Source organism: Equus caballus, chromosome 1, assembly GCF_041296265.1.
Source record: "Equus caballus isolate H_3958 breed thoroughbred chromosome 1, TB-T2T, whole genome shotgun sequence".
In the NCBI taxonomy this organism is placed as follows: Eukaryota; Metazoa; Chordata; class Mammalia; order Perissodactyla; family Equidae; genus Equus; species Equus caballus.
In genome coordinates, this window is record NC_091684.1 from 174,956,742 (window position 1) to 174,984,694 (window position 27,953).

The 27,953-nt window shown below is 56.4% G+C and overlaps 2 protein-coding genes across 5 annotated transcripts; both read right to left on the bottom strand.

Annotated features, from left to right (window-relative positions):
- Positions 1 to 2,073: 2,073 nt before the first annotated feature.
- On the bottom strand, positions 2,074 to 16,102 carry TGM1 (transglutaminase 1). Of its 2 annotated transcripts, none has more exons than XM_070273450.1 (15): positions 15,566 to 16,102; positions 14,945 to 15,277; positions 14,607 to 14,795; positions 13,386 to 13,634; positions 12,893 to 13,011; positions 12,652 to 12,759; positions 12,045 to 12,219; positions 11,520 to 11,658; positions 11,287 to 11,390; positions 9,059 to 9,147; positions 8,416 to 8,569; positions 8,025 to 8,306; positions 7,740 to 7,900; positions 7,231 to 7,367; positions 2,074 to 3,089 (listed from the first exon to the last, which is right to left on the bottom strand). In XM_070273450.1, exons 2-15 carry the CDS (start codon positions 15,273 to 15,275, stop codon positions 2,861 to 2,863), a joined length of 2,466 nt encoding a protein of 821 aa, XP_070129551.1. In that variant the 5' UTR covers positions 15,276 to 15,277; positions 15,566 to 16,102; the 3' UTR covers positions 2,074 to 2,860. The 2 variants fall into 2 exon arrangements, with proteins under 2 accessions (XP_070129551.1, XP_001489215.1); XM_001489165.5 differs by having other exon boundaries at positions 15,996 to 16,053.
- Positions 16,103 to 18,530: 2,428 nt separating this feature from the next.
- Positions 18,531 to 27,002, bottom strand: RABGGTA (Rab geranylgeranyltransferase subunit alpha). Of its 3 annotated transcripts, XM_005603250.4 has the most exons (19): positions 26,955 to 27,002; positions 26,515 to 26,652; positions 24,368 to 25,121; positions 23,993 to 24,049; positions 23,718 to 23,828; positions 23,220 to 23,344; positions 22,841 to 23,028; positions 22,384 to 22,587; positions 21,997 to 22,080; positions 21,826 to 21,908; positions 21,640 to 21,735; positions 21,428 to 21,533; positions 21,282 to 21,333; positions 21,022 to 21,110; positions 20,791 to 20,879; positions 20,581 to 20,697; positions 19,803 to 19,916; positions 19,448 to 19,535; positions 18,531 to 18,777 (listed from the first exon to the last, which is right to left on the bottom strand). In XM_005603250.4, the coding sequence occupies exons 4-19, from the start codon at positions 23,993 to 23,995 to the stop codon at positions 18,629 to 18,631; spliced, it is 1,698 nt and encodes a 565-aa protein (XP_005603307.1). In that variant the 5' UTR covers positions 23,996 to 24,049; positions 24,368 to 25,121; positions 26,515 to 26,652; positions 26,955 to 27,002; the 3' UTR covers positions 18,531 to 18,628. The 3 variants fall into 3 exon arrangements, 2 of the variants coding, with proteins under 2 accessions (XP_005603307.1, XP_005603308.1); XR_011440693.1 differs by lacking the exons at positions 26,515 to 26,652; positions 26,955 to 27,002 and having other exon boundaries at positions 19,803 to 20,022; positions 24,221 to 24,429; XM_005603251.4 differs by lacking the exons at positions 26,515 to 26,652; positions 26,955 to 27,002 and having other exon boundaries at positions 24,221 to 24,429.
- Positions 27,003 to 27,953: the final 951 nt, after the last annotated feature.

Consider the following 27,953-nt stretch of genomic DNA (forward strand, 5'->3'; position numbering starts at 1 on the left):
ACAACTAGGGGAAAGACAGTTTGGGGGCGGCATTAAGACCCTGTGGGGCCACTTTCAATCTGAGACGGACTATCGGCTGTGGAGCCAGACTCCCCGGTTCTAATCCTACCAGACGGCTAAATGACGATGGACAAATTACCTAACCCCTTTTGCCTCAGTTCTGCATCTGTGGAGGGGGCACAGAAGTACAGCCTACCTTACAAGGTTGTCGGGAAGATGATATGAGTTATTATGTCTAAATAGATTAGTGCCTCCATTCTTATTCACTCAGCAAGTATCGAGCGGGCATTTCTATGCGCTGAATTCTGAACATATAGCAAAGAACAAATTGGACAAAAATCACGAGATATATACTCCACAAGTTTATATTCTAGTTGGGGGAGGGGAGACACACTAGACAGATGCAGGGTTAAAATAGTATGTTGGATGAGGATAAGTGCTATGGAGAAAAATAAAGCTGGAAAAGTGGTACAGAGGAGGGGAGTGGGGTGCACTCTAAAATAGGACGGCCAGAAAAGGCCTCATTAAGATAGTGATATTTGAGGAACGACCTCAAAGGCAGGGAGGGTGCCAGCCACGTGGGTGTTGGGGCAGAGTGTGCCAGGCAGGGGAAACAGCAAGTCCACAGGCCCTGAGGTGGAGGCTTCAAGAAACAAGAAAGGTGAAGCTGAGCGATGGAGGGTAGGGGGCTGAGATCATAGGAGGAGTAGGACCACCCCTGCAGGGCCCCCAGGGTCACAAGGAGAACCACGGCTGTTATTCTGCAAGAGGTGAGGAGGCACTGGAGGGTGTGAGTGGATTGGTGACATGATCTGACTGACATTTAAAAGCATCCCCCTGGCTGCCAAGTTGAGAATAGACAGGGCGGGGGCGGGGGGGGGGGGGCGGGTGGTGGTGGGGGAGGCAGGCTAGTGAGGGCTGGGGCTTCAATCCAAGTGAGGGGGGATGGTGGCTTAGACTAGGATGGGGCAGTACTGGTAGAGAGAGTTTGATAATAAACAGCTAATGCAAAGAATTCAATATATAGAATGTCAGATGGTAATATGTGCTGCGGAGAAAAATAAGGCAGAAAGGGGCATAGGGAGTGTGGAAGGTGCTGAAATTTTAGAATGGGATGGTAGGGAAGCCCTCACAGAGATGTGGCACTTAAGCAAGACTTGAAGGAGACGAGGGAGCGAACCACGGAGCCGTCTGGGGAAGAACTTAGGCAGAGCGCGTAGCCCTGCAGAGGCCCTGGAACAGGTGTGTGCCTGGCTCTGTCCAGGAAAGTAGGGCCAGCGACCTGGAATGGACCAGGCCCGGGGAGTGGGGAGGGGAGGTGAGGGTGGAGTCACAGAGCACTGTAAGGCCTCTGGTTTTGGGGGAAGCCAGTAGAAGGTTTTTGAGCAAAGGATTGAACCGATGGGGTCACCTGTTCATTCCGGCTGCTACATAAAGAGCAGAGTATCAGAGGGCAAGAGCGGAGGTGGGGAAATGGCTAGGAAGCGGGTCCAGCAATCCAGGTGAGAGATGAAGGCAGCTCTGGCAGGGTGGCAGCTGTGGGTGATGAGGAGGGGTCAGATTCTGGACACAAATGGACGGGAGATAGAACCACTGAGATGTGCTGACAGATTGGATGGGGGATGTGAGAGAAAGAAAGGAGTCAAGGGAGACACCAGGATTTGGGGCCCAAGAAACCAGAAAGATGGAGTTGCCATTTACTGATATGGAGGGGGCTGCAGGAGGGTGTGCCGGAGGCAGGTCAGGAGTTTGATCTTGGACATGTCACACTTGGGGTGTCTGTGAGACATCTAGCAGAGACGTTGAGAAGGCAGTAAATATACAAGTTTGAGGTTCAAGGAAAACATACAATTTGGGGAGCCAGTGATCCTTAAAACCACGGGACTGGCAGAGCTCACCTGGGCAGAGTGAAGCTGGATGAGAGAGAGCCTGGAGAGGAGGCCTGAGTCACTCCAACGGCCCGAGGCTGAGCAGAGGCAGAGGCGCCAGCCAAGAAGACTGAGAAGGCAGTCAGAGACTCAGGAGGACCAGGAGGGCGGCCCGGAAGCCGAGACTATCATCCAGTCTTACACATGATGTTTTCAAAGAATATTTAATGTCATGGGGAAATGCTCACCAAGGTTACGTGGGGGGGAAAGCAGCATCTGAACACAATGTTAATGGTTATTTTCTGTACATAGTGGTGGGTGAGGCTCATTGCTATTTTCTTCTTTACAATTTTCTCTATTTTCTTACTATTCAACATTGAACATGTGTTACTTTTGTAAAAATTCTTAGACAAGGATATTTGAAAACAAATATTGGAAAGTGGCCTTTGCTGCTCAGCAAGTCCTCCAGCCTATTTCTATCTCAAACATGTGCCTACAAAAGGAATTTAGGTCCTTCTTTCCCACAGTGGGTACCGTGGAAGGGGGGCAGTCCCACCCCAACCCAGGGGGTTTCAAAAGGGCTTTGGTCAGCAGAAGCCCCCTAGGGTGGGAGGAGACTGGTCAGGCAAGCACTGGAGGCTGTCCTCATGCTAAGCAGGCCCTGTCTCAAGAGCTGCTGAGCTGGCACCCTTGCTGCCCTGCCAGCCATGCTTCTCTGAACAGGGCAGCCAGAAATGCCCACGCATCCCTGGGACAGACCATGGGTCCACACTCGTCGGGCTGGCATGGACTGATCAATAGAGAGAACAGCAGCTTCATTAAAAAACAGATTACTAGCATCTGTGCCACCCAGTGCAAGTGAAGATGGGCTCCCTCCCCAGGGGCCCAGGCCTCTCCACCCGAGCCCCTGGGGAGCCGCTCTGTGTGGGGCCCCTGTCTTGAGGCAGTGTCCTTGCTCATCCGACTCCAGTCCCACTGCTCCTGGCCCAGGGCTAAGCCCCACCTCGAGAAGCCATCGGGATGGTCTCTCCTGAGCGACTGTTGCCTCTAGCATCTGAGAAGAAGCTCCCGCCCCCGGGGGCTGGGGCAACGTCCACCTGGATGACACCATGCACCTGGGAGAGCTGTGGACTGTCCAAGCTGGCGATGAGCTGGCGGGGACCTGGTCGCACAGGCACGAACGTCTGGCGCAGCGTCACAGTCTCATTGCCCCCAATGTCCCTGTGGGCAGAGACAGGGTCATGGGCCTGGGGTGACTGGGGGTGGAGTGGGGAGTAAGAACTGACGGGGCAGCCAGGAAGGCAGGAGCAGAAGGTGGGGCCCTTAAGACATTTCTTGGCTCAGCTGGAATCTCCACGCCCATGACCAGGACAAAGCCTGACCCCCACAGCCGCCTCCACACAGCCAGATCAGCGGCCACCCACCCAGCTGCCTGAGCTGGAAATCTCCGCGTCATCCGGGACTCCTCCCTCCCCGCTCCCACAAACACCTGGACAGACTGTCCCCGCCTCCCCCTCTCTGTCAATGAGGCTCCTGCCTCACCAGACCATCCCCATCCCGCCTGGGGTTTCCAAGACCAAGGAAACTTCGAAACGAGACTTTGGGGTTCGACACAGTATTGCCAAATACTTTCAGTTTTGCCAAGAAAGTGGAAGGAAATTAATTATCTTCTGCCATGATCGTCTTTCCAAAGAAGAAAGAGCATTTTAATACCCCAAGACGTTAGAAGGATGTTATCTCAGAAAAAAAGGAAAGTCTTTCCCAAGAATAGACAACTGGCATCTTTAAGTTGACACACACTCTCGTGTGCATGTGTGTGTGTGTGCGATTGAGAGAGTGAGAGGCACACGCATGCGTGCACACACACACACACCCCTACACACACACTACAGCGTCTTCATTTTCTCCCTTCTTCATGGACCTCTGAAAATCTATTCCCAGACCAGCTCTCTGGGAATCACAGTTTCACCAGCTGTCTAACTGGCCTCCTGGCCTCCCCGTCTCGTTTTTCCATTCTAGTCTCTAACCACTGGGAGGTGAACTGAACCCGTCAAGGGCTTGGCTTCCTTGGTTCTTACGGGATGAGATCTCAGTTCCCTAACCCGACACACAGGCTCACTGTGACTCAGCCCACCTGCTGGCCCCGCCTCATTATTATTCCTCCTGCCCCCCAGCCCCGAGCTCCTTCCCTTCCCTCAACTCACCTCCCTTTTCATGCCGTGCCCCTGGGCTTTCTCCAGGCCCAGCTCGCACCACCTCCTCAGGGAGGGCTCCCTTGAGCACCCCCTGCCATCAGGAAAATGAATCTCGCCCTTCTCTGAGCTCCTCCGGCAATCTGAACGCGCACCTTAGACACCGAACAGGATTGCGTTTACACCGCATCTGCTCATGCCTGTTAGCTTCTGTCCTTTCCTGCACCCGCCTAAACCTTTACCTCCGGCCCCTACTCAACCCAAGCCTGCCCTGGGGACCGTCTCTGGAGCCAGACCCTGTGCAGATGCCTCCAGTCCTACAAGGGAATAAGCCAGCACCCCAACTTCAAGGATGAGCTCTCCTTGGGGCAAAACATTTCGTTTGGACCTGCTTCCAAGGGGCTTCCCTGGACTGCTCTGTCCTGCTTCGTTTATCACTGTTAGCTGTGTGGTTTAGGAGAAGTTACTGAATGTCTCTGATCCTCACTTTTGGGTCTGTAAAACGGAAGTGAATGTCAAATGAGGAGGTGGAATCAGCTGGTGTTGAAGGTGCCTCCAAGCTCCATGGGCGTGGCGGGGGGGGGGGGGGGGAGTGGGCAGAGAGATAGATATAGCCTAGCTGTTAAGTTATAGACTTAATTTCCAGACTTCCCATCATAACATACAACTAGAAATTAAGTCTATAACTTGACCGGTAGTCTCTACTTTGGTTGGTTACAAATTTGTGTTTTTAATTTGTGCCCACTTTTCCATAGATACAAAGTTAAAGTTGTTTAGGCTCAGACCAGCCTTCTCAGGTCTATTTAACCCCTACTATAATTGGACTGTACTATTTCAGAACCTAGCCTTTATTTATCATTACTTCCAAGAGAAATTGCTTTCCAGGTTCCAGCTGGGGACATCAAGCTCGCTCCCTGCCCCTGTCCTGGTGTCAGGCGAGACCTTTGCCACACCCGTTTGCGAGTTCAGGCTGAGCTCATTAGCTGTGAATGCTACAATATGCCTGTAGCTGAGCACAGATAATGAAACCAACTCCCTGACACGGATGTCGGAATTTAGACATCCAAATTAGCACTGACCTTCAATTATACACTGTTCAACCACGCTGCCAGCGCTCGAAACATTTTTAAAAACTCCTTGGCCCTCCTCTACAGCCAAACTTCATTTCTGATTGAAAAGGGCATTACTGCCCACCTTGTTAGCCTAACTTATTAATTAGAATTAGCTCTAAATGACTTTAGGCTGGTTCCCCAAAGTCAAAACCACCCCCCCAAGGAGGCCACCCAAGGGACATTCTAGAGGATATGATTCAGGCTCTGGGGAAAATCCCCGAGAAGCGTTTGGAACAGACTTCCAGCCTCTGCTGGTGACTGCTTTGGTGGTGACAACAGCCGTCTGGAGGAGTAAGTTCTGGAATGTTTATTAAGTGGCCAGTCGCCACACTGGGTGGCACACCTTATGCTATAATGGGGTTCCATACCACAGCCTTTGATGTGCAAATGAGAGCTAAGTAACGCCCATCTTGGAATCTAATATATCCCAACCCACAGCTCAGGGATTTCCCCCTTGGGGCTCTCAATTGTCCTGAAGGCCCTGGCTTGGGCTCATAGCAGCAGAGGAGGCACAGAATGTCCAAGAAGGTCCTGCCTTGAAAAACCGTCATCCAACCCTCTCACTTACTGGTGGGAAGAAGACTGGGGCCTTTAAATGGGAGGAGACTCACAAAAGCCCCACAGCTGAAGAGAGAGCCAGGTGTCTGGTGCTCAGCTCAGTGGTCCTCTCCTTACTCCCAGGTGGGGGCAAGAATCAAAGGTCTGGCGAGGCTGCCAAGGGCGTCCAGCTCTGGGGGACCCTCAGAACAGGGAAACCTTCCTCCAGCATCTGCAGGTGAGAGTTGCCTGCAGGGTGAGCTATCTGGGAGTCCCAAGCTCCCCTCTCTATGCTGCCAGAGACCCTTATAGGGCAGCACCTGGAAAGCACTCCTCTGAGACATGTCACTGCATCCAGGGGCCAGGCTGAGGCAAAGATCAGGAGAGCAACCCTTTCAGCTTTGGCCTGTTGACAGAAGGGGCAGCCACGACCAGGCAGAGCCTACTGTGAGGGGGAAGGGTGGGCAGCTGGGCCAGGACCCTCTGCCTCCCCCACCCAGACCCTCCACGCGGGCCTTTGTCGAAAGAGGAAAATGCCTCCCCTTGTCCCCAGAAAGCTGATCTTAAAGTGCAGCCTCTAGCCTTCTCTGCTTTCCCTCTGTGTCATTCTTGGGAAGAGACAGGGCAGCATATGCGGGTCTGTGTCAGAGATGACAGCACAGGCCAGGAACACAAGCACTGTGTGTGCCCTCATTGGGTACACAGCCTCACTTAGCCCAGGATCATGCCCAGGCAGGCTGGGTGAGGGCCTGGGGCAAGGGGCCCTGTGCTCTGGAACTGCTGCTCGGCTCTCATGGCACAAACCAGTCAACAAGCTTGAGAGCACATGTGTGGTGTGTGCCACGGCAGGAAGAGTGGAGTCTGCCCCTTATGAGCCATGAGCCCCCGTGAGATGTGGCCACAGCCTCGCCATCTGTAAAGTGTGGTTGGCCGCTACCCCCAGAGCCCTGACTTTGTGCCACACACCAGCTACATACTTTCCATGCATCCTCTCATCTGATTCTCACCACGACCCTCAGAGCCAGGGCCCCAGGTGATCCCCACTTTCCAGGTGACAAAACTGAGGCTTACAGGAGATAAGTCACTTGCCCAAGGGCAGTGAGTGATGGAGCTGGGACTCGAACCCAAGCCTTTAGGATCCCAAAGCTTTGCTTTTAACCATAGGATGATCTCTAATGTCCTTTAAAGGGTTTCTGTGGTTTCCAAATGAGATAATATTCCTGAAAGTGGCTGGTCAACTCCTGAGAGCTGAGCCATGTTTGTGAGGAGGTGCTGATGATTCCCTCGGGAAGTTTTAGCTCCCTAATGAGACAGGAGGCAGGGCGAGGCCCACAGCAGGTCTCCTGAAATGCTCCTTGGACTGAACTGAGTCAAAAGCTACTGCTGGCTGGCCCCTAGCTGCTTGGTTGGGCCTGACAGACCGCACCCATCCTGACAAAGAAAGGAAGTGAAGCCGGGCCCCAGGGCAGCCTGGGAGGCAGCAGGGGCAGCGGCAGGGACAGGCCGAGAGGCCAGACTCACCCCACGTTGAGGATCTTGGGTCTCTGTAGCCCAGAGCCCTCAAGCCGGAAGACGACGTTGGTGAGGGTGACAGGCAGGGGGTTCTTGAAGACAATCTGCACTTCGCACTCCTGGCCAACCACGGCTGCTCCCAGCAGCTGAGAAAAAGAGGGGCCCACCCCCACATCAGAGACCCCCGCCAAACACATTGTGTGGCATGTCGCACACTCCACCAGAGAGAGAAAACTCCTTCCTCGGGAGTCAAAACCTCCCCGAGTCCCACATTTCTGTCCCTGAGAGAAGGCTCCCCAAAAGCCAGAGAGGAAACTCCAACCCACTCCCCACGTGAAGGTACCACAGAATTGGGGATATGATCTCATTTTACAGATGAGGAGCCTGAGGCCCAAGAGCTCAGAGCCAGGCCCTGAACTTCTCCTCCTGGAATGGCTCCTGGCTTAGTGGCCTCTCTCTTTCCCCTCCGATCTCCCTCAGCCCCTGGCAAGCCCTCACGCCCAGCAAGCCGCACTCACTGAGAGGGAGAGGTCTGGGGTGCGCAGACGGAAGGTATGCTGCTTGGCCAGCACCTGCCCACTCTCCTTGACGTGGCCAGAGACGTTGAGCAGCATGGCCCCCTGGTCCACGAGGTGGGGTTTATATTCTGTGTAGGCCACAGGCATGGCCACACGGTCCGCTGGGGAGAAGAGCACGGCGTCACCAAGGCCTGCTTTCCCCAGACTGACCTCCCAGGGTCTCCGTGTCCACAGCCCCCAGGTGCCCAGCCATCCAGGGAACAGGGCCCAGGAAGGAGCACTTACAGGCCCCTGGCTGCAGCACCACTTCCTTCTTGCTCTCCTTGAACACGGACCCGGTGACACCAGTGTAGAAGGTAACTGAGAGGTAGAGGTGCAGCTTCACGGTGCGGCGGCTGCTGCCGCGATTGGTCAGCACCACGGAGACGGTCAGGTCCTGCCCCATCACTGCGTCCTGTGCCTCCACCTGCATGGCCACGTCCTCAGCTGTGTCCCGGTTGGCATAGACGTTGGGTTTGCTGCCGTGGGCTGCTGCTGTCTCCACTGCCTTCCGCTCTGCTTCTGAGCCTGGGGGGTTGAAGGTCAAGGGTGAAGTTACAGCTACTGCAGGGTGAGCAAGTGCTCAGCAGGAACACGTGGCATGGGCCGGAGCCGGCCAGGTTAGGGGGAATAGTACCTTCTGGGTGCTTATAGATGTGGGTGACGTCCTCCCGCATGCTGGAGCCAATGGCTTTCGTGATGATGAGTGTGCCAATGGCCTTCTCCTCCACGTACACAATCTTGAAGCTGCCATCGTCCTGCCGCTGCCAGTAAACCTTGTCACTGTTCACCTGTTGAGGGTTTGTGGGGGGTGTAACCCAGGAACGAGCGAGCCAGAGGGCCTGAGGGCAGGCCTGATTCCCAGCTGCCTTCCCCAATCCTGGAGTGGCAGGGAGGGCTAGATCCAAAGGTTGGGAGCCTCCTGGCAGAGCCAAACTGGGCGACTTTCCAAGCTGAGCCAGACAAGACCAGGGAGCAGGGAAGAAGCCGGTCTGGGAGGCTCCTTGCAGCACATTAGGGCATTAATGACAGTAATCCCTTATGCCCATTCACTGGCTTTATGACTTATTAAGCAGTTTCATACCCATTATTTCTTTTGATCCTGAGTATAGGAAGCACGGCAGCCATTATTACATATTCTTTTTTACAGTTGAGGAAACTAAGACTCGTAGAAAGAACGACTTGCCCAAGATCACACAGCTAGTCAGTCAGCGGTGAAGTCAGGACCAGAGAACCCAGGATGGACGCCAGAGCTCTGGTCCCCGGAGCACAGGCCTCACCTCAGCAAAAATGAAGGGCGTGTCGTACTTCATGTACACCAGGCCGTTCTTGATGGACTCCACGGAGCAGGGGCCACAGCAGAAGATGCCTGGGGGAGTGAGGGCAGGACGGAGGTGAGAGGTCCGAGGAGACCGAAAGGGACCCTCAGATGCTGGGGAGAGGCCCACCCACCCAGGCCCAGTGCCCCCTGCCTCAGGGTCAGCGCCACCTGGTCCAACCCGGGGAAGGAAAACAAAGAAGAGCACAGTCTCCTTTGGCCTCAGGCAGCAGGGGGTGCGTGGGGCCTGGACACGCCTGCCTTGATCACTAAGTCGTCGTATACTCTTCCTCCACTGGCTGAGGTTGGATATTGCCTATCTGTGACCCCCAGAGGTCAGGACCCTCCCCTCCTACATTGAATCAAACCCAGAGCCCTCTTGTGGCTCTGCTTGCTGGCTGGGAGAGCAGTGACACTGCAGCCACCGTTCCAGAAAAATCCAGAACAAACCTCCAGCTCTACAGCCTGCTGTGTCCTCTCTGTGGGGAGGTGGGGATGGCGCTGGTGGGATATAGAGTCTGTCCTCCTTGTGCTCAGGAGGTTTTTCTAGAGGAGATGGCCTGATGGGGAGGAGGCTTGGCAAGAGAGGACATGGAACATGAAGGGAGAACCATCCAACAGGAAAGAATCTTAGAAAACACCTAACACTATGGCCCCCTTTAAAGATGGGGAAACTGAGGCTCAGCGAGGCAAAGCAGATCTCAGGATCTCACAGGACAGTGCGATACAGAGAGAATGGAAGGAGCTAAGATTTACTGAGTGGGGACTATTCCAGGCATGCTGCTGGTCTCTCTAATACATGAGGATCCCATGCAATTCTCCCAATCACCCTACATGGTACATGTTATCCCCACATGACACACAAAAACAGCAGAGCCCAAAGGTGCAAGGAACTTGCTCGAGATGACATATCTAAGAAGTGATCAAGCTGGAATCAAGCCCAGGGCTGGCTGGCCCCAGAGCCCCCACCTGTCGCCCACCCACCACTTCCCCATTGGGAGCGGGAACTCAGATCTCCCAGGGTCCTGGGCCGGGCTGTTCCAGCATCGCAGGCCTCACTGGGTTGCACAACTCAGGGGGAAGACGATTGAGAGGGAGGGGTCTGGCCAGAGACCAGAGGAGGAACGTAGTCTCAGCATGGGCTATTGGACCTGGGGGAGGAAGGAAGAGGCCAGAAGGAAGCAGGCCCCACTGCCCGGGGCTGGAGGGTGGACGGGGACACGACACCGGCTTGAGAACAAAGTGTATGACAGGTCTAATTTTTGCAGAAACGTGTATGGGGACACAGAAAAGAGACTAGAGGTTATGTCATCCGTGACTATCTCTGAGGGCTGGGTTATCGGGGCTGTTTTCTTCTTCAAACCTACCTGAACCCTGATTTTTTCTATACTGTATATATAATTCACAGTGAGCAATGGAACAGACAGGAGAGGACATGACGAAAGCGAGAATTTGGGTCAGAAAGGGAGAAAACCAGGGACTGGGTTTGCTCTGCTGCTGATCTAGTGCTCTGTGTCCTAGAGAAAGTCACTGCCCCTCTCTGTGCCACCACTTCCCACGTGTCCCACGAGGGCTTGGAGTGGGTCTCAGACCCAGCTGATCTTCAGCATCACCAGGGGAACTTTCAAAAATAGAGATTCCTAGACTCCATCCCTCTACTGTCTGATGTATCAGGTCTGGGGTGGGACCCAGAAATTCACTTAAAACCAAACAAAAACCTCTTCAGAGAGCATAGGGAACTTTTACAATTTATGTTATTCAATTCCATACTTTTTTTTTTCTTCCCAGCATGTAGCACTTATAATAACGACTTTCTTTTCTAACTTTAAAAAATACGTAAATAAGAAGGCCCTTCAATTAATTATCTCCAGGACCTTTAAGTAAAAAAAGCAAGTGAGAAGAGTGGATTTGGTGGGGATGGGAAACCTCTCACTGAAGTCTCTTGAATCTTGTGACTTTTGAACCATCTGAGTAATTAACCATCTGAGTAATTATAAATAAATAAAATTTAGGCAAATAAACAGTTACATAGGAAGGTGGAAATATATAAGCCAGCTGAAAGAAGCGTGATGTTAAAGGAGCTGGCTCTGAGGCCCAGCCCAGCACTGATGCTCTGGGGTTTGTGACTCAGGCTGGGGAGCTGGGAGGAGCCAAAGTGGGGTACAGGAGCCAGGCGGGGCCCCGCCTCACCACTGCTGGTCTCCTGGGGTGTGGCATCCACAACCTGCCACCCATCGAAGCCTGAGGGCAGGTCCGGCCTCTTCATCCAACAGTCGTTCCACACGTGGAAGTTCCTGGATGGACGGGAGGGAGGGCTGGGTCTGAGCAGTCCCTCCAGGCCTCCCCAGCACCCCCTCGGCCCCCAGGCCTCAGGTCACCGATCCTCGGCAAGGACGGCAGTCCATCCCTGGCCCAAGCCTCACCAGACGGAATCATGGTTCAGGTGCTCGAGCGGCTTCATGTTCTCGTCAAAGTAGATGTCCATGGTGAGGGACGTGTCTGTGTCGTGCGCTGAGTTGAAGTTGGTGACGGTCCGGGTGGCCAGGCCCAGGCAGCGCAGCACTGCAGAGGAACCAGGGTTGGGGTTCAGGGCCCGGGGACAGGGCAGGGTTGGGGCCAGGTGAGGTGTCTAGTCAGGAACAGCAGGGGCACAAGGGCACTGGGGTTGCCAAGCTGGGTCAGGGGTCACCAGGGCCAGGAGGCCTTCGGGCCAGGGAACGCTGGGGGTTAGGGGAAGCCAGTCCACCTGCTTGGCCTTGTCCTTGCTTGTCCCTCCTCCTTCCTCTCCCCTAGGCCTCTCTCGGTTATTAACACTAATTAATGGTAATTAAGGCCAGCCTACCATCCACCCCGGCCTGCCCCTGCACTGTAGCCACAGCTGGGCCCAGCTCACTCGTGAAGGTGGAGCATGGCTTCCCTCCCTCCTCCTCTCCCCATCCCTCTACTACCTGTGGTGGTCACACCGGCGAAGACCCAGCACTGGCCATAGGGGACAGAATAGCCAGTGCGGAGGTAGCTGAGTAGGATCTCCACGCTGCCCACCCATGCTGATGGGTTGGTGCCTCGGGAGTAATCGCCAGACCAGTTCCCAATCAGGACCCCATTGTCATCCAAGGAGTTCACCTGTCCAGGACAGGATGGGGTGGGGGGGAGTTGGAGGAGAGGCCGTGTGGTTCCCCAGCCCAGCCCCTCACCCCAATGCCTCAGGATCTTGCAGGCAGCCTGAGCCCTGCCCACCCCTCCCAGATCTGCCCGCCCCCCCCCCCCCCCCATCCCTGGTCTGACACAGGAATGTGAATCCTGGGTGTGCCAAGTTTGGGTTTGGCCCTACATTCCACAAGAACTGGGACAGGAGCCAGGAAGGGAGGGGTGGGGGCAGGCAATGCAGGGAAGAGAAGTGAGACCCCTCCCCACAATACCCTCTGCAAGGGAAGGGACAGGGCTGGGGTCCTGAAGGAATCACAAAGGGCAGGAGAAGCGTACAGGGGAGGCAGCAGGCAGACAGAGAGTAGGGCTCAGAGACACGAGGGGGCTCAGAGACATGAGGGTGCTCACCATGGCAGAGATGACCCGGGAGACATTGACCGGGTCCCCACGGCCTCCATAGGGCATGCCCCGCCGGTCCAGGATGTACAGGCAGGCATCCAGCACCCCGTGGTCAAACTGGAAGGAGGGAAGGCACAGATGACCACGGCCCACTGTGGCCCAGCTCGACCCCCAGGCCAGCACCGGCTCTCCCACTACCCTCCGCTGGCCTCTAGCTCCCCTGAGTGCATGCGGCCTTGGGCACCCATACCTGGCCGTAGTTCCAGGTCCTCTCGCCAATCTGTGCTTCGGTCCCATAGTAAATTCTCCCAGACTCATTAAGCACGTATTCCTGCCGCCAGTCCTCATGGTCCACGTACACGATGTCCTCTGTTTCCCCAGAACACACATGTCTAGTTCCCTCCAGCCCTGTCCTAGCCCCACCTGCCCCTGGGCCAATTCTGCAGGACTCATGTCCGCAGAGGAAGAGAGGGGACGCTGCCTCTAGCCTGACAGGATGCTCCTGGGAAGGGCCATTGCATGACAGATGGTAGGAAGAAGGTGGGTGTACCCAAAGCCCTTTACCAGGGGAGGTGAGGCTGTGTGACCTTGGGTGGGTCATCTTTCTGCCCTGGACCTAGGTCCCATCACCTGGACAATGGGAGGCTGGCTTCTCCTAGGGCCAGGCACCCAGGCACCTAGCAGGATCCTAGGAAAGGAAGCCCTGACCTGCCCTCCCCATGACCTGACTCCAGCTGGCTCACCTGGGCACCAGGGATTGAAGAGGATGTAGATCTCGTTGTGGGGGTCAAAGGGCAACTGGAACTCCCCAGCCTCTGTGCGCGTGCGGACCGTGAATTGAAACTTGCCGATGATGGCGTTGGGGGAAGTGTGGACCCGTAGGTTCAGATTCTGCCCATTGGCCTTGGTCACCTGGGCCTTCCAGCCGCCACTGCCCCCCTTGCCCACTGGGATGATCACGTGGGTGCCCTTGCCCACCTCGGGGTTGTTTCCTGAGGTGGGGGAAGTGGCAATTAGCTGGTGAGGCCTCCCTGAGGAGGGGGGATGGGGACTTGGACTTCTCCCAGCCCCACCCAGAATGTGTGAGCCGGTGTGTGTATGTCCCTGAATTGGGCCATCGCCTTAGTCTGTGACAGTCTCTCTGAGAGTAGCTCTGTCCCCACCCGATGTTTGCCCACATGTCAGGGCAAAGCCCAAGTCCAACATCCCAAACCTGTTCCCCCGACACTGAACTCAGAAATGGGTAGGTCACCCTTGGCCTGCCTGACTATTCCGCCTGGCTGGGTCCAGATGCCCCCACCCCACATGAAAGGGCAGTTCAGATCCTGAAGGCCAGCCCTGCTTGTTCCCCGGGGCTGCAGCTTCCAGAGCCCAGGGCATCCCTGGTGGAGGTGGTGGGGGTATCTGGGAAATTAGAGGCTGGGTTGGATGAGGCTAGGCCCTAATCAAGGGGTACGAGGAGTCACCCGCCCCCAGCAGCAGCATAATCACCAGCCTGGGCAGTCCATGGCCACCATGCAACGTGGTGAGGGGTGAGGGAGGCACCTGCCCTGGGTCATGGGGATGGAGATACAGAGAGACAGAGTTGGACCGAGAGCACAGAGAGAGCCAGCCACACCCGGGGGAAGGAGAGCAGACCCAGAAGGAAAGATGCACAGAGGCAGCAACACTGAAGGAGATGCTGACACAAGATCGAGACACAAGAGAGAGTGTTTTTGGACAGAAGCTCCTGGAGGCTTGAAGAGGGTGAGCTTAGGAAAATGGGGACGCCAAGACCTTCCCTGAGACACATCCCTAGAGACACACTCACATACTTGCACCTGCTTATCTGGCAGAGGTGAAGAGTGGGGTGGAGGAGGAGCCTAAAGACGCCCTCTGATCCTAATATTAGGACTAGGGGGCCCTGCTAGCCAGGCCCCCCGCCAGTCTAGGGCCTTCACCCTTCCCACTCAGGTCCCACTGACCGATGAGCAGCTCCAGGGCGATATGATCGGAGGACTCATAGGGACGAGACAGGAGGAGGACCATGTGGAAGGGCTGCCCGCGGCGCACAATCAGCTCATCATACTCGAACTCATCCGTGTGGTGCTCTCGGCGGTTCTGGTCCGAGCGTGAACTCAGCAGATCCACGCCGGTCACCACCAGCATGCCCTCTGCAAGGCCACAGCTCTGGGTCAGTGAAGCCCCACGGGGCGTCCAGGCCCCCAACATTAGCCTCCCAGGCCCCCAGAGATGCCAGGATGAGTCCCAGGCTCAGTTAAGGCCTTCCAGCTCTTAGCTAAGGTGGACAGGTCAGCCTCACCTCGGATGGTGCCATCGCCAGCTGCGTTCACACCGCTGCCCCGGGAGCCAGGCTGGCGGGAGTCAGAGCCCCGGGAGTCAGGTCTTCGACCTCCAGAACGGGATCCTCGACCTCTGGAGCCAGACCCTCGGTCTCTATAGGGCTCACGCCCCCAGTCGTCATCATTCCGGCAGGAGCAGCAGCCACAGCAGCGAGCCCAAAAGGAACGGCCTCCTCGGCGAGAACGACTGTCTGGTTCTGGCTCTGGCTCCGGCTCCGGAGAAGGCGTGGTGGGGGGCTGCCAAGCGTTCCCGCCCCAGCGGCCCACGTCTGAACGAGGACCATCCGTCATGCCTACGTGGAAGAGGCAGGGGAGGCTCTGATCTTCCGCTCAGACCTCCTGTACCCAGGATGCCCCAGCCAGCCCACCGGGAGACCCTCCATCCAGAGAGCTGATTCAGTCCCAGCCAGACGATGGAGATGATCTGATGTTGACCCAGAGACTCCCCCAGACCCATCCAGAGACCTTCCCCAGAGACTCCTTTCAGAATCACCTAGAGAAACTTCCAGCACCGTAGAGAAGGTATTCCCCCTCTCAGTCCCACAGAGACATCCACCAAACCAGACGCCCAAGACAGAAACCTGCTCAAGGACCCGTCCCAGGAATAGCGTAGGCACTTGTCACAGCCTCAAAAACCTAGCGGTGCAGACCATCCCCTGGCTTGCTTCCTCCATCTGCCGGCTCTTCAGTCTAGAGGTCCAAGGGCTGACGCCTCTAGGACCCATTTCTTCGCACAAATACCCCACCCAAGGCTCTTTGCGAAAGATAGGCGGGTGACATGCCGGGCTTGGGGTCCTTGGCATTCCCCACGTTGGGTCAAACGCCATCACGGAGCTGCCGGGAGAGACGGAGGGCCGCAGGTCTCTGGGCGGGCGTCGGGGGCAGCCTAGCGGGGGCGACAGGCTCGGGCTGGCCCGCACCCCACCTGCAGGGGCCCGACCTCCGCGTGGCCCCCAGACGGCATCGCCGTCGCCGGGGCTCAGCACCGCGGTGCCCGTCGGAGGCCCTCACCTGGCGGCGGTGTTGGCAACGGCAGCGCTGAGTCCTGCGGCCGGGGTGGAACAGGTCGGGACTGACGGGACGGGGCGGACGGACAGGACGCTGCCGCGCGAGTGGAAGGTGTGGGGCGGGCCGGTAAGTGGTTTATGGGGGGGGGGGGGGAGGGCGGGGCCAAGCTGCTGGGGAGAAGGGGAAGCGTGGTTGCTCCATCCCTCATCGGGGGGTGGAGGCCTGGCCTCTGGGGGCTGTCTTCCGAGATAGGCGAGATTAGGGGCAGGAAACGAGGCTTGGCTGCACTCTTTCCCCTTTCGAGGAACCCAGAAATCGTGGAAACCTGAGGATGCAGGGTGGGGCCGGGGCTCGGGAGGGGGCGGGGGCTGGGTCTGTCAGGGCTGAAGCTGAGTGAAAGTGGAGGGCCTTGGTGAGACTGCCCCGTCTGAGGGACCCCACATCAGGCTGATTCCTGCCGGGCTGGGGCATAAGGAGCCCCTCCTCCTGGGCGGAGCCGACCCGAGGGCAGTGGGGCAGCGAGCCCTTTCCACCACACCCCTATCCAGCAGCCCCTCTGTTCCCAAGCTCAGGCTGCCTGCCTCTGCTTTCATGGAGTCTTGCTGTCAGCCACCCATGCAGCCCGAGCGGGGCTCAGCCCCTGAAACCATCCCATGGGCCTGGGCCTGGGCCTGATCCTGCCCAGGGAGGTCCCCAGATCCCAAGCTGCAGACTGGTGACATCAGCAGCCGGGCCCTCAGACTGGCTCCACCAGCCAGCCCCTGACCTGCCGGCTCTACCGGATCCTCTGACCCCCCGCCCATCTGTCCTTCCTCGTTCTTCCTCCAGCTGCTCCACAGCCCCTGGCATGAGTGAGCTGCCCCCAGCTTCCAGTGTCCCTCCAAGTTTAAATTGGGGGGCAGAGTAGGAGAAAGCTCTTGTTTGTTCTCGCGGCCTGGGGACTTTGAGGAGGCTGAGGCTTTGCTCCGAGGCTCGGGTGGGAACTGAGGCCCCCTCCCCAGCCTGCAGAGTACCCCTTCTCTCACTGAGAGGAGCAGCTGGGCAGCTGGAGTCCAGGATTCTCCAACCTGGAATTCTTCCTGGGAATCCTGACCAACTAGCTCCTGGTTCCTGTGCGCATCCCGGCTCCACCCTGGCACTGGGAGAAACACCAGGGATGCCACCGAGAGCGCCCCAATGCAAGGAGGAGCTGGGCATCTTCAGGGAGGCTCTTCTGGGAGTTCTTTGGGAGGGCTGGGGCCCTGTTCTTGGGGTCTCTTTCCTCCATCCCACTGGTATCCCAGCTCTGCCCATGGGCCACTGAACAGAAGACAGTGAAAAACGGGGTTGGCAAGAAGACACAAGGAAGCTGATTTGAGCAGAGGCTGAGTCCAGTGATGCATCAGGCAGGGAGGGGCCTTGGGGACTGGGGACAGAGGCTCCAGGACCTGGCAGGGAGCCCTCCACACCCACATTGACCTTCTCCTGTCCAGCTCCCAGCCCCAGATCTGGCAAGGGGTCTGCCCCCACCTCCAACACTCTCAGAGGACACGCTAGCAGAGATCAAAATTCCAGGCAGGTGTGAGGCTGGTCAGCCAGAGGGCTCCACTGAGGGGCTGTTTGTGTATCACTATGGATACAGAAAGGAGGAGGGCCCTGAGGATCCGGACGTGTGTGAGCACATGGGTCCAGGTCGATTCCCAGAAAACTAGAAAAATGCCTTGTCACACTCTCTCCCTCTTGTTTCAATCAATCTTCCTCTTTCCCCACCCAGCCAGGTTTGACTCAGTGCCCTAACCCCAGAGCCGCTCCCCTTTCCCCCTCCGGGAGGCTCCAGTGCCTTAGGGCTTTCAAAGTCAGGACTTGGTGTGTGCACGCTCGCTCACGTGTTCGTGGGGGCAGGGGGGAGACCACGGGAGCAGACTCCGGGCTCAGTGCCTCAGGGAGCTGAGGCCAGGCTCTGCTCAATTATTCCATATCAATACAGAGGCAAGAAAGCGAGTCTGGAATGCCAGACCCAGGTGTCAAGACAGCTTCGGCTCCAGCACTTGAGCTCAGCAACACTGGACGCATCCCAGCAGCAGTTTCCTCATCAGAACAATGAGCCTAATCATTGCATCCCTGAGAGCTTGTGAGGATCAAATGGGATCAAGTATTTTCAAAGGCTCTTTAATGGGAGAATGCTATTCAATGTTCTAAGAGGGTGGAGCAGGGGCCCCCTGACCCACCCCTTCTGGGAACAGCCTTCTCAGCTGCAGTGGATGAGAGCCAGGGCTTCTGGGCAGAGAGGGCATCTGACAGGGGCAGGGGTCATGGGAGAGCCTTACAGCTGCCTTGTAGCCCAGCCCCAACCAGAACCTGAACCCAAACTTGATCCCAGCCTGGAACCTGGACCCGTCCCCAGCCCAAAACAAGAGGTAAACTCAGATTCTGCCCCAAACACTGAGGCTTTGGTTCTCCATGACAGGGAACAGCAGGACTCAGCATAAAATGGAAGTGGAGAGGTGAGCCGACCCACCCTAACCCTCTCCCGTTCTTTTCCAAAATAGGTGGCAGGAGTAACAGTGGTGGTGGAAGCCGCAGCAGCAGCCTGAGGGGGCTTCCCCATCCTTTATTCCATCCCAATAAGTTAAAGGGCAAGGGTGGGGTTGGGTCTCTTAGGTGAGGATGCTGCTAACCGAAGGCAGCAGCTGGGCCAGGTGCTCTGAGATGCCCACTGCTTGGCCCAGGGGATTGCCCTGCAGATTGAGGAGGACCAGCCTGGGGCAGGAGGCAAGAGGCTGGAGCGCTGGAGGCTGCTGGAGGCCTTGGGCAGGAGAGTCAAGGAAAGCTTGGCAGGTTCCCCCAGATCTGTCCGCTCCTGTGCATCCAGCACTGTCTTCGCTCAAGAGCAGGGACTGCTGCCTGGTGGCCTGGTTGATGGGCATCTTGCATGCTCCCCTGGAGGGAGTAAGGCTCTGGGCAGGGACTGCAAACCCCTGCCCACAGGGCTCAGGCAGGAAGCACAGGAGGCAGGCTGGGTGTGGTACAAGAAGGTGGGGTGGAGACTATGGCCAAGAGAAAAGCTAGCCCCGGCTAAAGAGGCATCCACAACTCGGCGATGACCACAGCCTGGCGAGTGGAAATGCAGCCCAAAGGCTGCTTTCAACTTCCAATTTTTAAGAGGAATCAGAATTGTAGGTTTCTAAAATATTTAACTTCTTGATTTTTAAAATACTACGTGGTACCCAGGAATATCTGCAGGCTGCCCATTTGTGAACTCTGGCTTGAGGAGCCACTTCCACCCTGCAAAACTCCACGAGTGCAAGTCAAGGATGGCCCGTCCAGCCCCAGGCTATCCCCTCTCCTTAGCCTAGAGTGCCAGAGCCCTGCTCCCACTCCCCCGGGGGGGGACCCACTCTGCTTGCTGTCTGTCCCCTCCCAGTGTGGCACCTCACCCTACCCGCTGTCTAAGAGATGCCCAGAAGGAAGGATACGGTTGTTGCACAGTGAGAGCTCCTGCAGCCGGGGCAGGTTAGTGACACCGTCCAGGGACTCTATGGCGTTATCGTTGGCCTGCAGCACCTGGGGAGCAGGAACGGCAGGGAAGACAAGGCAGGGCAGGCAGCTGTCAGCCTGGGACTGGGATAAGCAGCCGGGGAGCCCAGGGTGATCAGCTTACACTGCGTGGAAGGGCTCCTGGGGTCAGGTGGGGTGACGGAGGGGGGAAGGCAGGGTCATCTGCAGGGGCTGGGAGGACCGGGACATCTCTTTGTAGGGTAGGCAGATTTCTGAGGTGGAGGAACGGGAAAAGGACCACCCAGGAGAATGAGAGAGGAGTGAGGGTTGTACCTCAAGGCAGCGCAGCGCGGCGAGGGCTGGGGGCAGGGCTCGGAGACGATTGTGCGACAGGTCAAGGTGAGTGACCAAGAGCAGCTGTTCCAGATGGCAGAGCACTGTCAGATCCTGCGGAAGGGGGATGAGACACCCAAGGAGACCAGGGGAGGGTCCTCGGCCATCGTCCATCAGGCACTTGCCCTCTGTGCCCCACACAGGCCCTTGGGGTTCCCAGCTGAGGAGACGATGGAGCAGGTGGGAAGCTTACCTTACAACCCACAGCAGTGCGTGCTCCACGTCAAGGACAGGGGACAGATGTGCGTGCTGGGGGTGGGGTGGGCAGTGGAGTGGATGGAGTGGGGGCAGGGACAGGGGATTGAGGAGGGTGCTGGGTAAACGCGGATACTGGCAGAAGCGGGCCTGGCAAGTCTGGGGGATCAGTTTGGTGGGGGCAGAGGCGGGTTGCCACGACGTGATAAAACGTGTTGGGAAGACTGACTGGGAAGGACTACAAATAGAGGAAAATCAGAGTCTGGAAAGTTTGTCAGAAATCTCTGGAAATATTCAGGCTTTAGGTATTGGGGCCTGCTCCAGGGAGAGAAACATGGGAATGGGCAGAGGAAGGAATGTCCACACGGGCCCCCGAGACTGAAGGCAAAGCCAGGGGCTGGTGCAGCCAGAGAGAGGTGCCTCAGCTGGAGCCTGGACAGTGGGTATGCAAGCCGGCCAGGTCCTGAGGACGCAGGGAGGGCAGCGAGCTGAGGGCCAGGGAAGGTGCACGGGCAGCCCATACCTTGTGCCCCAGGTGTAGCACGCGCACCTCGGCGTACTCCATCTTGAGCACGCTGTTCTCCAGCAGGAACTTGCTGCGCAGGTCGTCCAGGTATGCCACCCGCATCGGGTCCACGGCCTGGCGGGGACAAGGTGGCAAGGAATGCATAGTAGCTGCCTTCCTCCTGCGCACTGGGCCTCCCCCTTGCCTGTTCCCGCAGGCCCCACTTGCCTTGAGGGTCTGGAAGTACTGCAGCGTCTCCTTTTCATAGAGTAGGGGGTCCAGCGCCCGCATCAGCAGGATGATAGTGAGCAGGCACCCTGGGGACAGGGCAGGGGAAAGGACAGTCTCTCCTGGATCCTCCTCTGTCCTATCTCTTCAGACCCCTTGTGCTCTCCCCAAGGGACCACCCTGGAAAGGGGCCTTCTGAGGGGGACAGGAGCTCAGAGAATGGAGCCTCACATTTATTCTCAGGTTCCAGTTCCTGCAGCTCCTTACAGGATTCAAGCTCGGACTGTAGCACCGTGGACTTCTCCACCGACAGCTCACACCTGCGGGTGGGTGGGGGTGGGGGGAGGGGATGATGCTCACAGCCCTGGAGTACCAGTTATCCCTGGTGTCCAGCTGAGACAGTCTGCCCAAGCCCCCAGCCTCCCACCCCAGCTGCCTGATGCCCAGAGTCCAGAGCACTTCTCCTTGTCCGTGTGCTTCCCTCTCATCACCTGAAGAGCTGCTGATCTGTGGCTGAGTCCCGGCACCAGGTCTCCTGGCGGCCTGAGAGAAAGAGTCGGTGGTAGGAGGGGACACCCATGAGAGGAGGAAAGAGATGGGGGCTGCTGTAAGAGGTGCAGGCTGCAGGTTGCATCACCTTTGAAAAGCACACACTCCTTCTGAGCATCGCCTGCTGTCCAAATGACACGAAATGTATGCTGGGGTAGCTGGTCGTTGAGGGAGGCAGCGGGCAGGTCACAGAGCTGGGAGCACAGGGTCAAGGAAACACCCCGGACCTCACCACTTTTCTGACTGTCCCACCCCAGCCCTGCCCAGGCCGCCAACTTTGCCCCACCAATCCTAGGATACCCAGACATGGCTGGGCCGGTTCCTGCCATCTGGGGTCCTCCACTCCACAGCCAGGGGTGACTCATCAACCATGAGCAGCAAGGTCCCGGAGCCCACCTGGCACAGGGGACAAAGAGAGACCCATCAGCCCCAACAGCCCCAGGCCCACAATCCACGATGCTCTCCGGCAAAAGCTGCAGGACTCACTAGGAGGGGCCGAGAGAAGGAGACAGTCAGACAAGCCTCGTCCCGGCTCACGTGCAGGCAGCGCAGGGCATCCTGGGGGTCAGCTGGGGGAAGACACAACCTCAGGTCTCCTTAAATAGTCTTCCATTCCTTCCAAGTCCTAAACACCCAGCCTCCTCCCCAATTGCTCACCTCGTCCCAGGAGCCAGCGGTGGTAGAACCAGGCACTCTGATCATTGGGGTCAGTGAAGAAGGCGTTCTGCACCAGCTCCAGTTCTGCAGGGGCCAAGGCAGCACGGGGCTGTGGTCAGGACATCCCACCCTGTCCTTGAAGCACCTCCAGTTCTTGGGCTCAAGTATACGCCGGCCTTGCACAGGGGCTGCATACATCAGTTTTATCTTTCCCCTTGGACACTTGAGCTCCCTGCAGCCAGAGGCTGAATCGTATACACCCCCAGCACCAGACATGAAGTAGGTGCTCAACAAACCCAAGAGGCACAGGTTCAGGAACCGGGCTAGGCATCAGGGCTGCAAGGGTGGGCTGCAGAATCATCTCCAGCACTGCCTGACTCTGCTTACCTTTGAGCAGCACATCCTCAGGGAGGCGACCCTGTGGCCCAAAGTCTGGCTGGGGGTGCAGCTGAGGCAAGAGGCAGGAGCGGTAATGCCAGGAGGAGTAGTTAGAGAAGTTTCGGGTGATGAGGCTGTCGGTGAAGGCTAGCTCCTCAGCAGGGGGCACAGCTGCCTGTGCAGCCACAAAACGCCGGTAGTCCCAGCAGTGAACTGGGGGTGTGGAGGGGTGGGGGTGGTGAAAGCACATCTTAGAAGGAGGGCAAGAGGAGCCTGGTTGGTACCCCTAGAGTTCCCTTAGGAGGCCCCTAGAAACACCTCTATGCACTCCCTGGAGGATGCGTTTGGCTCCATCATCCCTTTTGCCATCAGTTTAGTGTGCCTATCCCGGCCATCCCTCCCCACTCAGGGCCTCACTGACGTGGGGCAGGTGAGGGTTGTGGGAACAGAATCTTCAGACACGTACAGTTCCGCTCATCGACCTCGAGGAAGCGGGCACACAACTCCAGCTCCCGGGCCCAGTTGGGCTCTGGCAGGCGGCCCAGCAGCCAGCAGCGGTGGTGCCAGGTACCATAGGACTTGGGGTTCACCCTCAGGCAGCTCTCCAGGAAGCCCAGTTCTGCCTTCACCAGGGCAGCCAACTCCTCTGGGGACCTGCATCCAGAGGGGATTGGGGGTCAGGGCCCTGCAACACCCAACCTCAGCTCGCCCTTGACTTTCTGCACGCAGCCCTCCACTGCCCTCTGCCCATGCCCCTGGCTGCCCCATTTCTCCTCCACCCTTGAACCCAGACAGGGCAGGGGCAGGGCCAGGGCTGCCTTCCTGGGGCCCTGACCCCTACGCACTTCTGGGCCTCCAGCTGCTGGAGCACCTCTCGTCGACAATTCCAGAGGGTAGCAAAGTCAGGGTTGGCTCCCAGAATCTGGCTTGTTAGTTCCAGCACTGACTCATCCAGCTCACCAGCCTGGCGCTGAGAAGATGGGTAGCAGGGTCAGAGGTCATAACATCCTTCTATGTAGAGCTAAATAACACAAACAAAACTACCAAATATTCTGTGAATCCCATACTATATGATAGGTACTGTGCAAAGTGCTTTATGGGTTTACATGCATTCTCTCATTTAATTTCCGCAACAGCCTTACACAGTAAGTGCAATTATTAGCCCCAATTTACAAAGGAGCAGACTGAGGCTCAGAGAGATTCAGTAACTTGCCCAAAGGTCATACAGCTAGTAAGTGACAGAACCCTGGTACAGATCCAAGTCTGACTCTGAGGCCCAGCTCTCGGCTTCTCTGCTATACTAAGGCGGCAACCTGGGGAGGGGGCTACCTTTGAGGCCCCACCTTCTGGAAGACAGTCTGGGTGGCTGACTGGTATAGCTTCAGCTTCTGCTCCCGCTCTAGCCTTTTTGCCTCCGCCTGCTCTTCCGATGTCTTCACCTTCAGGCGCCCGTGCTAAACGGATGGGCGAGTTGGAAGGGTGGGGGCTGCCCTGCAGGGGCAGAGCCACCGTACCCCCCACCGCGGCGTCCCAGGTTTAGATAGGGCAACCGAGGCAAGGCCAAGCGGGGCGAGGGCATGGGCATGCGAAGGTGAGGGGCTGGGCTCAGAGTTCTCACCATGGTGCCGGCTCAGGGTTCAGGACAGGGAAGGGGTCCAGTGGTAGCCCTTGAAACCTGGGGAGAAAGGTGTCAATCATGGGAGCCCCGCCCCCAGTAGCCCCGCCTCCAGCTGTCCCCCGGAAGCCGCACGAGAGCCAGGGCGGAGATCCCCCCGGGGTTTACTGGGATCCCGGGACAGGCACTACACATCCAGGAGGAGGCTTCCACCCGAACTGGGACTTGTACCCGTGCTGCCTTGCCCACAGGCCGATCTGTCGGGGCCGGACCCGAGCCGGGGCACTTGGACGATGGGGACGACTCCGCACCCGGACGCTGCCGCTACCTTCCCGCCCGCGGCTCCCAGGCACTCCCGCCCCCCGCGGGCGGACCCACCTGCGCTAGGAGGAGGCGTGGGGCACGCGGAGCTGCGGCGCCCGCCACCGAGCCCGGGCGCTGGCTAGAGCGGCGCCACGCCCCGGCTCTCCGAGGCGCAGCGCCCTCTGCAGGCCTGGAGAGGGGCCCGCGGCGGAGTAGGCGGGCTCCGGAGGCGCGTGCGCGGGGTCTCGGCGCGCTGTCGGGAAACGCCAAGTCCCTGCTGGCCCTCTGCTGTGTACGAGTGCGCATGCGCGCGCGCGTCGAAGCGGCGCGGGCTGCGGTTCTAGTTCTGTTTGTTCAAAGAGCAAGTCAGTTGAAGAGGTTTCTGCAACAGCCGGAAAAACACGCCCACACCCCTCCGCTGACCTCGCTCTGGCCGCACTGGCCACCTCCTAAAATCTAACGGATGGAGCTTCTTGTCCTTATCTTCCTTGACCTCTGGGGCGTTTGATGCTACCGACTTCCTTCGACTTGACACCCTGTCCCGGCTTCTCCTCCTGCACCGTTGCCCTTCTTTTCTCGTCTCTTCATCTTCTCTTCCCCTAAATGTCGGTGATCTCCAGGGTCTTTTCCTCACCCCCTTTTCATTTCAAATGCCGTTCCTGGTAAAACGTTCACAAATCCACGCCTTCAACCCCAGAGCTCTGTCTCGGGTCCACACATCTTCTGGCCTACACTGTCTCTGGGTGACTTCATCCACGCTCATGGTTTTAGTTACTGCCTGCAAGCTGATGACACTCAAACTCATAGCACAGCCCAGATGCCTTGCAAGCTTTAATAATGAAAAAATATATACACACACATTTATATATATATATGTTGTATATATATATGCATGCACATTCGAAAGTCTATTAGATGTCACCTGGTTGTCCCAGAGACACCTTGAACTCCAAAAGTCAAAAGGTATCATTGTCTCCCCTCCATCCTGTCTAAACTTTGGTCTTTTTTTCCCTGCTGTAGTGAATGGCACTATTCGCTCCCCACTTTTCCTTAATACCTCCTGAATACCATCTCCATTCCCACTGCACTAAGAATTGAAGCTCATTTCTTCCCCAGATTGTTGAGAGTATTTTCAATGTTCCCCCATCTCCACCCTGTGCCTTCTGTTATCAGTTTATCCTCTGTACTGCTGGAACAGTCTTTCTAAAATGCAGATTCGATCATGTCCCATCTCTGCGAAAAGCCTGGCATGGCTCCTGACGGCTTTGCAGGACGGTCTTTAATCTCTCAGGTTAGCACATCAAGCCTTTGGCACCTGGGCCCTGCCTACCCCTCTGGCCTCACGTCCTGCCTGTCCCTGTTAAGAACTCTTCATCAACGACCTGCAGTTTCCCAAACGTGTTAACCTGTTCCCTCTTCTCGACTCTCCTTCCTCCACATGCCTCCTCTGCCAGGGTAACTCTTGCTCATCTTTAAGATTTATCTCAAGTGTCACCTCCAGGAAGTTTTCCGAAATGTCCCAGTCTGATTTAAAAGAACTTCAAATGTGCTGTCAAAAAATAGTGTTTACTTCCCTCGGCCTGCCGTAAGTCTTGGTTGGTATGCCAGCATCTCCTATCAGATTCAAAGTTCCTTTAGGACAGAAGCAACACTTTTCTGATCTTTCCTCTCTAATACCTGGCCCTGGTTCTTAGTACTTATTGGGTAGTTATTTGAATGAATGACCAAAACACTACGTAGTGAGGACTGGCTTGGCTGGGCCTAATAGTGAGTGCTGTTGGCATTCAGGGATGGGAGAGATCGTGTGGCCTGGACCAGCTCAGGAAGGTTTCCTGGGGAGACTTCATGGGGTTCCAGGTGGCCAGTGAATGTGTATGTGTGAGTGTGTGTGATGTATTTGCGAGAAGCATGTGTCATGTGGTATGTGTGTGTTTATAACTCACAATCGTGTAAGAAAGTATGGCTTTAAATGCTTTATAGTTCTTCCACTCCTTTCCTGGAACCTGGAAATGTGTGTAAAGTGCCCACTCTGTGTGCTGTCCTTTCCTAGGCCCTGTGCCGAGTTACAGAGGAAAAGAAACACTATTCTTGGCCTTGTGTACCTGCAGTCCCAGTGAGAAAAGCGTGACACCACTGATTGGTTACCTTTGTGCCGGGCACTGTGTCAGGAGCTTTGCGCACACACAGAATTACACATGGAAGGCAGGAAGCAGAGTACTTACAAACATGGACTCTGGAGCCCGGCTGCCTGGGTGCAGATCCTGGCTTTGCCACTTCTTAGCTTCGTGACCTGGGGTAAGGTGCTTAACCTCTGTGTTGAGTTTCCTCAACGGTAACATAGAAAAAATAATACTACCTACCTGTAAGGGATGAAGTGAAGATTAAATAAAAGGATCTATGTAAAGTGCTTAGAATAGTAAAGTCTCAATAAAAGTAATAATAATAATGATGATATTATTTCTGATCTTTGTGACAAATATACAAGGGAATTGAGGCTCAGAAAGGTTAAGCAACTTGCTAAGGGCCACATGCAGTCACATGCCCACCCACCCATGGCCAAATGGGACCTCTGTCTGATCTGATCCAGCCGTCCCACCTGAGCATCAACCACTTTTTTTGTTGGTCACCACCTGCCCTTTCTTTCTGCTCTACGTACACTCACATGTACAGCCAGATACCCGGGAGCACAGATGATCACAGGTGCAGATTTGCCAGGAAGCGTCTTACATCATAGTCACTGAGGGAGGAGAAAGGGGTGGGTGAAGGCTGTAACAGGCATGAAATATTTTTTAGTGATTAGCAATCTTGAAACTGGGAAGGTTGAGTCAAGCAGGCTTAAGAGAGGAAGTGAGTCTCATGAAAAAATCTGCTTTGGAGAGGGTAGGGCCTGGTTTTGGGAAGAGAGGGCAGGAAGGGCATTTCAGGCATGAATGATGACGTGAAGGTGGGGGAGAGAAAGCCAAACAGACTGAGCTTGCTGGCAGACAGAAGCTGAGCCAGGTGCCTTGGGAGATAAGAGCAGTGGAACCAATCACAAGCCTCTTGCTTTAAGGCAAAAGGAGCTGTCGGAGTTATATTTGGCATCCCATGTGGGATAAGTGGGAACCAGCTGAGTGTCTGAGGGCCGCGATCTGAACGATGTTTGAGGAAGGGATTTACTGCCTTCTGTGTAGAGAAGGGAACAAGCAATAATTGAGTACTGCCTGAGCCCCAGACATCTTATTTAACGCACTCACTACCTCTATGAAGTGGGTATTATTATCCATATTTTTACACTGAGAAAGGGAAGCACACAGTGGGTTCACAGAGGATAAGTCACTTGCCCAAGGTCACACAGCTGGGAGGAAACACAGCTAGAACTCAAACCAAAGCCCAGGGTTCTGCCCACTGCATAGGTGGGCGCAGCCATTGCCAGAGGCTGAACTTGAGCTTCTCGAGGCCTGGAACCCTGGTGTCTTTTCACGCAGATCACCTCTTCCCCTGCCAATCCTTTCTGTACTTCCACTCCCCAACACACACACACACACACACAAACATTTACGATGCCTCTAGGACTCTGAGCCAGTCATGGACCAGAGATGGGGTGGAGGGAGGAAGGAGACCATGAGCCCTGGGTGGGGGCCCCATCAAAGCTTGTCTAGAAGCCGTGGTCTGGAGGCAG

Bases quoted from the DNA above. Each gene is read 5' to 3' on its own strand.
- TGM1 (XM_070273450.1), bottom strand. From the start codon at position 15,275: ATGACGGATGGTCCTCGTTCAGACGTGGGCCGCTGGGGCGGGAACGCT. The intron at 13,635-14,606 runs GTCAGTGGGACC...CCCCCACCTCAG, and splicing joins CGCCCTGGAGCTGCTCATCG to GAAACAACCCCGAGGTGGGC. The intron at 11,391-11,519 runs GTGAGGCTTGGG...CCGTCCATCCAG, and splicing joins CTGAACCATGATTCCGTCTG to GAACTTCCACGTGTGGAACG.
- RABGGTA (XM_005603250.4), bottom strand. The intron at 21,909-21,996 runs GTGAGCAATTGG...GTCTTCCCCCAG, and splicing joins CCGCTGGCTCCTGGGACGAG to CTGACCCCCAGGATGCCCTG. The intron at 18,778-19,447 runs GTATCCTTCCTT...CTCCTGCCCAAG, and splicing joins GCTCTCACTGTGCAACAACC to GCCTCCAGCAGCCTCCAGCG.